The sequence below is a fragment of the Primulina eburnea genome, chromosome 9 (genome assembly GCF_022965805.1).
Source record: "Primulina eburnea isolate SZY01 chromosome 9, ASM2296580v1, whole genome shotgun sequence".
Taxonomy (NCBI): Eukaryota; Viridiplantae; Streptophyta; class Magnoliopsida; order Lamiales; family Gesneriaceae; genus Primulina; species Primulina eburnea.
Window position 1 is genome coordinate 15,252,097 of NC_133109.1, and position 12,813 is coordinate 15,264,909.

A 12,813-nucleotide genomic window follows, 5' to 3' on the forward strand; every position below is an offset into this window, starting at 1 on the left:
AGATTTTATCATCGACCGACATGTTGTCTTTTTTGGTTGAAGAGAAGAGATGAAGGGTAGAGAGGTCCCACTGGGCGTGCCAGAAATTTGTAACGCAAATTTCTTTATTTCGCAAAATCGCAAAAGAAATAACGATACAATTCGAATTTTTGAAATTAAATAAAATTTTGTGGATGCAATCTCTAAATGATCCCTTGATTATTCTCTTCAATGACGATCTCTTGTAGAATTTGAATTTCTTGAGTATTTGATTTTTGTAGAAGGTGATTTGATTCTTCAATAACGTTAATTCAATGGGTCAAAACCTTGATATCGAATTAACCTTCAAAATTTGAGAAGAACGTGATGAACGCCGTGAATCGTGCTTTGAATTTGTTTATCTTCAATTTGATGAAGAACAAGATTTTTTTGAATTTGAATGAATTTGAGGAAGAACACGACGAACGCCTTGAATCACGCCTTGAACTTCGTTGATCTTCTTGAGTTTGAAGAGCTTGAGTTGAGAGGATTTATGCCTTGAATTCTTCTCTACTTCTTTTCCTTCTGTGTTGTGTTTTCCTTGCCCCTCCGCTCCTCTATTTATAGCCGAAGGATGCAAATTCTTTCCATTTTCATTTGATGAGGTGTCGTGATTTGATTGGCCCCTCATGATTGATTTGATGATTTATTTCTATTAACCATAGTATTTGATTTCAAATACTAAAAATATTAGTATTCTTTTCCATCTTATGCAATATTGGATTTTAATACTAAAATGTTAGTATTTTCTTCTCTTTTTAGCACAAGATTGCAATCTTGATTTAAAATCTTGATTTGCTCACACAAAATATATTAAAATATCAATTAACTATTTATTTTTTTGTAGGAATCTAATATCTCAATAAATAGATTTTTTTTATATTTAATATTACTTTGTACTTGCCATAATTTCATAGACAACAATTTAATTGTCTACAGATGTATTTTATTTTTTGGATTATGTGTAATGAAACTCTATAAATAGATCTCTCATTTGTGAAAAAAATCACAATTGAGTAGAGAGAAAAATATTATAAAGTGTGTAGTTTGGTAAATTTTGAGAGTTTGAGATTTTTACTTTTTACCATAAATTTTTAATTTTTCACAACACGTTATTAGCACGAAGCTCTAAAAGTCCTACATACTTTTCCAAGCTCCAAACAGAAGAAAAATGTAACAAAAGTAATAATATTTATTTTACTGTTATTTATTTATTGTGTATTTATTTAATATACAATATAATGTTATTATTAGAAATAATAAAAATACATTTTTCATAAACTTGTTATAAATCCTGGGAAGATGTTAAGACGACATCCCACACTCCCGGTAAGGGATACGACAAGTATAAAAGCCTATAAGGTTTTTAAACAAAATAAATTATGACACTCATTATAATATTATGATATGATATACATAATTATTTAAACATGTCTAATATTATATATATCATATTATTACCATAAAATTATACAAATACATACCTTTATTTTTTTGTACACCAACGATCATAAATAGTAAAAAAAAACGGGCTAATTTTTGCCCTATAAATATGATCTCACAAACACATTCAATCACTCCAACTTTCTCTTCTTCTCTAAAAATTATTCATCATCAAATTTTTCGAAGAAAAAAAAAGATGGCTTTCTCAAGGATATTTTTAATTATTTTGGTTATCATACTCACGAGTCTTGTATTTATTGGAGAATATCCTCCTCGTACATTTTCTTTATTTTTACAAATACTTGTACTTGTTGTTTATCCGTTACTTTGTATTGCAATATTTATTAACTAATAAAATGCATCGTAATTTTTTTAGTACCACCATGTCAAATTTAACAAAGCTCGAATTTGTTGCGCTCAACATCACGGGAAAGAATTATATGTCATGGACTCTAGATGTAGAAATGCATCTTGAGTCATTGGGTCTAAGCGAGACCATTAAAGAAAATGGCATATGCACGTCACAAGAAAAGGCAAGAGCCATGATATTTTTGCGTCGACATCTCGACGATGGATTGAAATGTGAATATCTGACTGAAAAAAATCTCATGACTTTGTGGATGGAATTAAAAGAAAGATTCGAACATATAAGAGAAGATATACTTCCGACCGCCCGGGATGAATGGAATACATTGAGATTCCAAGACTTTAAAAAAGTTAGTGATTACAATTCGGCGATGTATAGAATAATCTCGCAATTAAAATTTTGTGGACATGAGGTCACAGAATCTGAGATGCTTGAAAAAACATTTTCCACGTTTCATGCATCAAATATTACTCTACAGCAACAATATAGAGTACGTGGATTCGCGAGATATTCTGAACTCATCGCCTGTCTTCTTGTGGCGGAAAAAAACAACGAGCTATTAATGAGAAATCATCAGTCCCGACCCACTTGATCAACAGCATTTCCAGAAGTAAATGCTGTAAGTAAAAATGAATTTAAACCTGGAAACCAAAATCAATTTCAAAGACAAGGTTTTGGTCGAGGTCGAGGTCGTGGACGTGGACGTGGAATTGGTCGTGGTCGTGAACGCGGCCGTGGTTTTGAAAATAATAGAGATAGTTATTTTTATAACTCATCTCAAAAGAGCGTCCCAAACCATCCACTGAAAAAGCATCATGAGGATACAAGTGTTAATGAGAATCACTCAAAAAGATATGAAAGTTCTTGTTACAGATGTGGTACTCCAGGACATTGGTCCAAAGTTTGTCGAGCCCCTGAGCACCTTTGTAAACTTTATAAAGAATCATTAAAGGGGAAAGAAAAGGAGACCAACTTCACTGAACGCAGTGACCGTTTGAGTGATTCAACTCATTTTAATGCTGGTGATTTTATGAATGATTTCTCTGGAAATGATCAATATGTTGGTGGGATAGAAACGAACAATATTGATGCTGCAGATTTTCTCAACGATTTCTCTGAAAATGAACAATATAATGGTAGAATATAAATGTACAATAATTTATTTTTCATGTATTCATAGAATAATGTTTTATTGTATAATTATGATATGTGTTATATTTAAATATATATTGCCAGTAATTTATTTCATTGCATATTTTTTTGAAGTTCAAATATGGAAAATGCTATGAGCAAAGCTGAAGTTTGCATATCCGATAGTGGTACAACGCACACTATCCTCCGAGATAAAAGATATTTCTTGGAACTAAAACCAACAAAAACAACGGTGAATACAATATCAGGTCCTGTAGACTTGATTAAAGGATGTGGTAAAGCACAATTTTTGTTACCTAATGGTACAAATTTTTTTATCAATGATGCTTTATATTCACCACAATCGAAAAGAAATTTGTTGAGTTTTAATGATATATATTCCCATGGGTATGATACTCAAACATTGAATGAAGGGAATGAGAAATATATGTGTCTTATCACATATAAATCAGGAAAGAAATATGTGATTGAAAAACTACCAATGCTCCCTACTAGATTGCATTATACACATATAAGTCCCATTGAATTAAACATGGTAGTTGATAATTCTTCGATATTAACCAATTGGCATGATCGATTGGGACATCCTGGTTCAACAATGATGCGAAGAATTATAGAAAATACACATGGTAATCCACTTAAAGACCAGAAGATCTTTCAGAATAATAAGTTTCAATATAAAGCATGTTCTCTTGGAAAACTTATTATAAGACCATCACCAGTCAAAATCCAAACTGAATCACCAATGTTTCTTGAACGTATTCAGGGTGATATTTGTGGATCAATTCATCCACCATGTGGACCATTCAGATACTTTATAGTATTGATTGATGCCTCCAGCAGATGGTCACATGTATGTTTATTGTCAACTCGAAATGTTGCATTTGCAAGAATACTTGCTCAAATAATAATATTGAGGAATCAGTTTCTCGATTATATAATCAAGAAAATTAGACTTGATAATGCTGGTGAATTTACTTCCCAGACTTTCAATGATTATTGTATGTCTATGGGAATCATTGTTGAGCATCCTGTTGCTCATATACATACACAGAATGGATTGGCTGAATCATTGATTAAACGTCTGCAAATGATTGCTAGACCAATGATTATGAAAACAAAGCTCCGTATTTCTATATGAGGACATGTAATTTACATGCTGCTTCATTAATTCGCATCAGACCAAGTGCATATCATAAATACTCCCCATTACAGCTTACATTTGGTAAAGAACCAAACATTTCTTATCTGAGAATTTTTGGATGTATGGTGTATGTGCCTATTGCACCACCACAACGAAAGAAAATGGGACCTCAAAGAAAGGTTGGAATTTATATCGGTTATGATAGTCCATCAATCATTCGATATCTTGAGCCTCAGGCAGGCGACGTGTTCACAGCACGATTTGCTGATTGTCATTTTAATGAGGAAATCTTCCCAATGTTAGGGGGAGAACAGAAACATACCGAAAATGAAATTACATGGTATGTATCATCATTGTTACATCTGGATCCAAGAACAAAACAATGTGAAAAAGATGTACAACAAATTGTACACTTGCAAAGAATAGCAAATCAAATACCAGATGCATTTGCAGACATAAAAGGGGTAACTAAATCATATATACATGCTGCAAATGCCCCTGCTCGAATTGAAATTCCAAAGAAAACAAATGGAAGATACTCATGATGTCATTAAACGCCTGAAGCGTGGAAGGCCAGTCGGTTCCAAGGATAAAAATCCTCGAAAAAGAAAATTCATAGAGAAACACGATGATCACAAAATAAAGAATGATGTTTCTGAAGAAACACATGATGATCACAAAATAGAGAATGGTGTTCCTGAAGAAACACATGATGATGAAAATGTTTTGTCAGAACCACAAACTGACGAGAATCATGAAATCTCTATCAATTACATTAATACTGGAAAAATATGGAACCGAAAAGATATAGATGAAATTGATGATATATTTTCTTATAATGTGGCAATCGACATCATAAATGATAACGAAGATCATGAACCAAAATCTTTTGGTGAATGTAAAAATCGGCAGGATTGGATAAAATGGAAAGATGCCATCCAGGTTGAATTAGATTCGCTAAATAAACGTAATGTTTTTGGACATATAGTTCTTATACCTGAAGGTGTAAAACCTGTTGGATACAAATGGGTTTTTATTCGAAAGCGAAATGAGAAAAATGAAATAGTAAGATATAAAGCTCGACTTGTTGCACAAGATTTTTCTCAAAGGCCTGGAATTGATTATGAAGAAACGTATTCTCCTGTGATGGATGCAATTATGTTTCGGTATTTGATTAGCTTGGCGGTATCTGAAAATTTAGAAATGCGTCTTATGGATGTTGTTACAGCTTACTTATATGGACCACTTGATAGTAATGTATATATGAAAATCCCTGAAGGATTTAAGATGCCTGAAGCACAAAGTTCAAAACCCAGGGAATGTTATTCTGTGAAATTACAAAGATCATTATATAGGTTAAAGCAATCAGGTCGAATGTGGTATAATCGACTAAGTGATCACTTGATGAAAAAGGGATATGTAAATAATTCAATATGCCCTTGTGTTTTCATTAAGAAAACAACATCCGGATGCGTAATTATTGCTGTATATATTGATGATTTAAACATCATTGGAACGAATAAGGAAATTCAAGAAGTTGTGTCATACTTGAAGGAAGAATTTGAAATGAAGGATCTTGGAAAAACCAAGTATTGTCTGGGTTTACAAATTGAACAAAAAGAATGTGGAATGTTTGTTTACCAGACAAATTATACAGAAAAGATCCTTAAACGTTTTAATATGGATAAAGGAAATCCTTTAAGTACTCCAATGGTTGTTAGATCATTAAACATAAAAAAGGATTCATTCCGTCCATGTGAAGATGATGAAGATATTCTTGGTCCAGAAATACCATATCTAAGTGCCATTGGTGCCCTTATGTACCTTACAAATTGTACAAGGCCTGATATATCTTTTGCCGTGAATCTGTTGGCAAGATTTAGCACATATCCAACAAAGAGACACTGGAACGGAATTAAACATATATTCCGTTATCTACGAGGAACGACAGACTTGGGACTTTTGTATTCAAAATATGCTAATCCAAGTATAATTGGTTAAGCTGATGTTGGATACTTATCTGATCCATACAAGGCACGTTCCCAAACTAGATATGTATTTACTCGTGGAGGCACTGCAATATCTTGGCGTTCACAGAAACAAACGCTCGTAACAACTTCATCAAATCATGCCGAGATTATTGCACTACATGAAGCAAGTCGTGAATGTGTGTGGTTAAAATCAATGACCCAACATATCCAAATGTCATGCAGATTATCATTCGATGAGAAGCCTGTGATACTATATGAAGATAATGCTGCATGTGTTGCTCAAATGAAAGAAGGATACATAAAAAGCGACATAACTAAACATATTCCTCCTAAGTTCTTCGCATTCACCAAGGAGCTTGAGAAGAATAAATGTATTGATGTTTGTTACATTCAATCAAGTGAAAACTCATCAGATCTCTTCACAAAGGCACTTCCTACGTCAATATTCAGAAAGCACATATATAATATTGGGATGCGCAATCTACGAAATTTGTGAAGAATTGTTCATGTCAACATCAGGGGGAGTTACGTGACTGCACTCTTTTTCCCTTACTATGGTTTTTATCCCAATGGGTTTTTCCAAGTAAGGTTTTTAACGAGGCAGTACAAAACACGTAATGAAGACATCATCGTATCATGATCATCATCACAAGGGGGAGTGTTGAAAATAAATGATTTGAATATTGAAAAGTAATAGTTGAATATTTGAATGTTGAAAATAAGAGTTGTAAAATTAGAAATTTGTGTGTGATGATGTAGGTAATTATGTATTTTATTTTTTGGATTATGTGTAATGAAACTCTATAAATAGATCTCTCATTTGTAAAGAAAATTACAATTGAGTAGAGAGAAAAATATTATAAAGTGTGTAGTTTGATAAATTTTGAGAGTTTGAGATTTTACTTTTTACCATAAATTTTTACTTTTATCACAACATTATTATATTTTTTTTTAAACAAAATAACATATATAAATGTAAAAATGATAGTTCGCAGAAAATGAATGAAGCAGGGTGGGTTTCTACATTGGAGAAATTTCAAAAAATAATCATTAGAAACTTTAAAATAATAATGAAGGACAAAAAATGAACAATCTCAATAACCATTCATATATATTTACACTCAAGTATTGTATAATCTTCAGGAAGCATCACACCTTACAGTTAAGAAGTCTTCGTCAACCATCGCCATGTAAAGACGAACATCGAATTTTCAGGAAAAACCATCAAGTCCAAATGCATATGTCACCATTCTTATCCGAGGTAGCCAAAGGTTTCCCAAGATTATTCCATGAACAGCATAACACAGGAGACGTATGCTCCTTTAGAGTGCTCGCTATTTTCCCATTTTCTACCGACCAAACATGTACTGATCCATCAGCAGATCCAGCAGCTACATAACCATCATCAGGACTGATACAAGATCTGCTCCAATTAGATGCCACTCTATTGTCGTTTGCTCTCAAAGTGGCAAATATTTCAAAAGTACGGATATCAAATAAATTGTGTAAGTTGTCTCTTCCACTGGACAAGATTGTACTTCCACTTCTAGACAATGACAGAGATGTGATAGCATTTGCATGGGCAGTAACCTCACTCAGAAGTTTACCCGTCTGAATATCCCATAGTCGGAGATTCCCGTCCATGTGGCCCGAACAAATAATTTGTTCATCTATGCTAAAACAAAGGGTGTTGCAATTGCTGTGAAATATTAGAGTGTTGACACAGTATCCCTTCTGAAGATCCCAAACTTTTATCGTACGGTCATAAGCAGCACTCACGACATTGCGATTTGACACTCGGCTCACATCCACGGCACAGACCTTGTCTACATGGCCAGTGAGTGTATGTCGGACTCGACCCGAATTTACATCCCAAACGTACAAGGTATTTGCACTGCTGGCTGCAATGACAGCTTTGTTATCGTGGGTGACCGAAAGATCGAGAACAGAGCCCAGACAACCATAAAGCGTACGACTTAACGACCCTGTATTGGTATCCCAAATTTTGATGGCTTTGTCCTGACCCCCACTAACCAACATACCAGAATTATACTCAAAAAATATCGAGGAGCAACCTCCTTCGTGGGCCGGGATTGTTCGCTTGCATGTAGTGGGAATCACCGACTCAACATAATACTCAGCACCTTCTTCACTTTGACGGACAACACCATCCACTTGTTGACGGGCGATTTGTTGTATATCGTTTCCCTTCACGTGATCCAGCATGTCTTCATAAATAGGATTCGTCTAATATAAGATCACAAGAAGGGCATGCTATTAAATATACGCAGGCAAATGGGCAGAATCAGTAGGAAGGAAAATAACACTGAAACAAGCAAATAAGTCTGGTATGATGATCAATAGAGCATAAAAATGAACCTTAATAGTTATCAAAACAAAATGAACCTTAATAGTTACCAAAACAAACAAGTAGTTGGAACAAACTAAGTTTTGATGACAACAAAAATATTGACCTAGCTGGATGAACCCAGCTGCTAAAGACTAAGTAAATAAGGGGACATAATTGTACAACATTCTGGATTACTATATCAACTGAAATATCAAATGAGCAAATATTGAAAAGTTCTACAAAAGCTAAGCTACACACCAGTGAAGTATTACCCAGCTAAAACAAGATAAAATGAAATTTAGCTGATTTATCTGAAACTCGGCTGGACGTGTGAAAAGGACTAGATATTTTAAAGAAGTCGTTGGAACATACATCTCGCAAGTTTGCAGTACTTCTCACAAATTTGCCAGTGCTTATCAGAGAATATCAAATGCACAAGTACTATAGTTGGAAAGGAGCCCAGCAAAAGTTGGATTTATGCACACAAGCAGAGTATGACATCCACTTTTTTAGAATTTAACATCGGAATATCAAGTATTTAAGAATGAAATCATCGGTATTCACGACACTTTGACACTTTAAACATTTACGAGCATTAAACTCTCAAGCATTCAACTCGCTTACCATGTCTATCTGCACATTCTCAAACACAACTTACCAGTTCAATCTGATCATTAAGGATCATCCGTGCAGTTTTATTCAATCATTAATTGTATCCTGAACTTTACTTACTGTTTTTTATATTTTCCATCAAGGCTATTCACTGAGCCAAATAAATTTAATACGCACTTACTAAAATTACTTTAAAGATATCAGTGGAATTTTGTGTACGTGGCTATCTTTCCATTAATTGAAAAGCTGGTAAAACTTCCACTAAATCTAATAAAACCAGTGTTCTAAATGGCGGTCGAGGCGGCCGCCTAGGCACATGCCTAGGCGGTAGGCGGTCCTCGACCGCACCGCCTATGCATGAGGCAGGTGTTTTAGGCGGCCCAAGCTAGACGGCGTTGGAGAGGCGGGTCGAGGCGGCGAGCAGGCGGGTCGAGGCAGGCGAGGCGGCGAGCGAGGCAGTCAAGATTTTTAGGTTGTTAACAATTTTAAAAACATAGTCAACAATTTTAAAAATCTAGTCAAAGTCAACTAATTTTAAATATTAAAACCCTAATACATCTCAATTTCTTTATTTTATTTTTGGTTTTCATTCTCAACTCTTAACTCTCAACCACCACACACAATCCGCCCCGCCGCCGCCTACTGCCTCCAGTAGTCAGAATAATGAGAGGGTTATGGATGTAGTAGATGGTGCATATGTAGATGATTTGAAAGATTAGTTATGTTTAGTCTACTACTTGTTCTAATGATGGATAATTGATTGAAACTTTGAAATTTAAACTTTGTTGTTTTGTAAAAATAATTATATTATTTTGTTAGCACAATAACATTAATATGATGATGAATCTTTATTAATTGCACATTATCTAGATGATATTATATTTTGTCATGAAACATTATTTAATTGCACATTTTATATAAAAATGATTATATTGCATGATTATCTATAAAAAAATTACTTAAAAAAACTCAACCACCTAGGCACCGTCTGGGCACCGCCGAGGCGGCCGAGGCGGTAGTGACCGACCCGCCACCGCCTCCCGCCATTTACAACCTTGAATAAAACCCAATGGCACTCTTTGTGTCGGCGGTTAATCATACTCCATTCAATAAAGTACAAAAGACAATAAATCTAAGCTTGAAAATGACACTGTAATACCTTATTCATGGGTTCAGCATCTTTCCTTTTCTCCACCAGCCAACGATCGATCAATGTCTTATTTTCTGCTTCAGCATTGTCAGCTATTAGTCTGGTTGCTTTGAGTTGTTCTATAAGATTCTGGTGCTCAGATATCAACAGTTCTAAGGCCCTTGTCTTCTCTTCTAACACACCAGCTAAATGAGAGCATTCATCCCTGCGAACAATAAAGAGTTAAAGCTGAGAAATAGATTCAATAACAACTCAGGGATGGTAGCAGTGGGGCCTCGGGCGATGGCCAGTTTTGAGGACCATTTGCCACATTTGGGGTGAAAATATTTAGATATTCGAAAAAATTACAAGTAAATTTGAATAATTTTTTGTCCCGGGGGCATTCACAACTCATACTTATGATACTTTTACGGCCAGAAACAAGAAAGAAAATGGAGTACGAATGAGAAATCGAAACCTTGACTGATTAACCTCATTTTGCAATTCAGATATCATGGATTCTTTCTCTTGCAGCAAAGCTTTTGAAGCTCTAGTATCAGCCACTTCAATCGCAAGTTGTTCCGAAAGTCGAGATTGTACTTTGTAGCATTGGTGGATCTCAACCTGAAGATTTTCAAATTTTTCTTTCCACTCCGATCCCTTAAATTACAACATCAAAAAAATTCAGCCCAAACTCATTTACGAGGACTAGAGTACCAATACATGTAAATAAACACGTTCCTTCCTTCCTGTTCCCTTCACAATGCATCCACAACGAAATTTAGAAGCCAAGAAAATCCAGAACATCAAAAAAATTCATTATGATGGGTTGAAAAATTTAATCGCAAGAAGCTTGGAAAAGCTATCCAACTTTGAATATTTCTAAAACACTGACAGAAAAAATAAAGGACCCACCCCTCTTTCATTCAAATATGCAAAGAACACATTCTTAATCGCAATTGTAATCAAGAACACAACCTGTGACAGAATGGGGCGAGAGAGAGCGCTGAAAGCAGGGGAGTGAGCGCCTTCTTCTAGTAAATGCCGCTTCTTAAGAGCTCGTAAAGCATGTTTTATTGCTTCCACTGCTATTTCTTCTTGCACCCTGTTAGAGCAGAAACAAAAACAAGAAAAGGGTCATCAACAGTACGATTAATTGAGGAGAAAGAATCAGACCCAGAAACCCCAAAACCCACGAGGATCAACAATACCGAGAAAAAATGAAATCATGCAATCACTGCTCAACTACTTGTTCGGAAACTTACATTTTGGCGTCGCTTTTGTCGATCGTCGAATCGTTCAGTGATTTTACTAAAAATTTTGTGGATTTTTCCAAGCATTCATTACAGATTAGCGGATAATTAATTAATTCTTAAAAAGATGTAAAATTTTGCAAAAGGAAAAAGATATTCTCTGGATTTAGATCGGAGGCTTCGACCATACGGTGCTGCGACTCCGCACGGTGACTAAGAAGTTAACGTGGACACACTCATTTTCAATTGCAAATTATTTATTCGTTTTTAAAATGTAAATTTACAATTCTAGTACATGCAAATTTAATAATATTTTCTCTTCAAAAAAAAATATTTAACAATTTTCGAAACAAGTTAAATGATTAGTTTTGTAACCTCTATAAATTTTTTGAGCAGGTCTCTTGTAATACAGTCTCATGAATCTTTATCTGTGAGACGGGTCAACCTATTGATATTCACAATAAAAATTAATACTCTTAGCATGAAAATTAATCTTTTTTCATGGATGACCTAAATAAGAGATCTGTTTCACAAAATACGACACGTAAGACCGTTCACACAAGTTTTTGTCAATTTTTTTTATCTCATTATTTAGAGCTCGTAAACTCTTTAAAAACCTTATAAGTGAAATCAAATATATTCTTTAAAAAATTAGGGCTTATAATTACATGAAACTTAAAAAAAATTAACATTGTTTCATAGTATTTTTAAAATAACTTGAAATTAGCTCCGAGCCTCGCTAGGACCTAGACCAAGTTCTCAGGGCTATATAAAAAGAAAAACTCGGATAAATTACATCCACGGAGGAGGAGATTGGACAATCTCGGTAGCGTCGATGCTACCTGTGGGGGCAGTGCCTCCACAGGATCTGGACCGTTGATTTTAAAGAAATTTGTGGACCCCGCATATGAATTGGTGGACCCCACATATGTGAGGTTAAAATTGGATCTTTGATCTTCTCATGGTGCAATACCCCACAAAGTAGGGTGAAATATTCCGACAATCTCCGAGTCGAGGTGAATAGATGAGTTCAGATATTTGGTGACCGAGTTCCGGGAGTTGGCTCAAGATGATGCTATGACAGTAAAGATTTGGTTCGCCATAAGGACTATTGTAATCAAGCATACAGTAACGTGGTTGACGGTGTCTTGGAAGAAAATTCATAGGCTCGGGCCCCAAGTTCAGATGAGTGGCAATGCCGCTCGGACATGATTTGAGGAGTCTAATATTCAAGAAGATACTAAGTTGGAGCCAAAAGACGGAAACTAGGTCCAGATAAGGGTACTTGTCTCGAGGATATGACCTTTTATCCGGATAATGAAGGGAAAGATCGGGCGGCGTTATAGGGTCGACT

General features: G+C 34.9%; 1 protein-coding gene across 1 annotated transcript; it reads right to left on the reverse strand.

Annotated features, from left to right (window-relative positions):
- Positions 1–7,195: 7,195 nt before the first annotated feature.
- Positions 7,196–11,684, reverse strand: LOC140841305 (autophagy-related protein 16-like). The gene is made up of 5 exons (XM_073208604.1): positions 11,472–11,684; positions 11,185–11,311; positions 10,685–10,866; positions 10,237–10,432; positions 7,196–8,362 (listed from the first exon to the last, which is right to left on the reverse strand). Coding segments are annotated over exons 1-5 (1,530 nt in total). The 5' UTR covers positions 11,474–11,684; the 3' UTR covers positions 7,196–7,339.
- Positions 11,685–12,813: the final 1,129 nt, after the last annotated feature.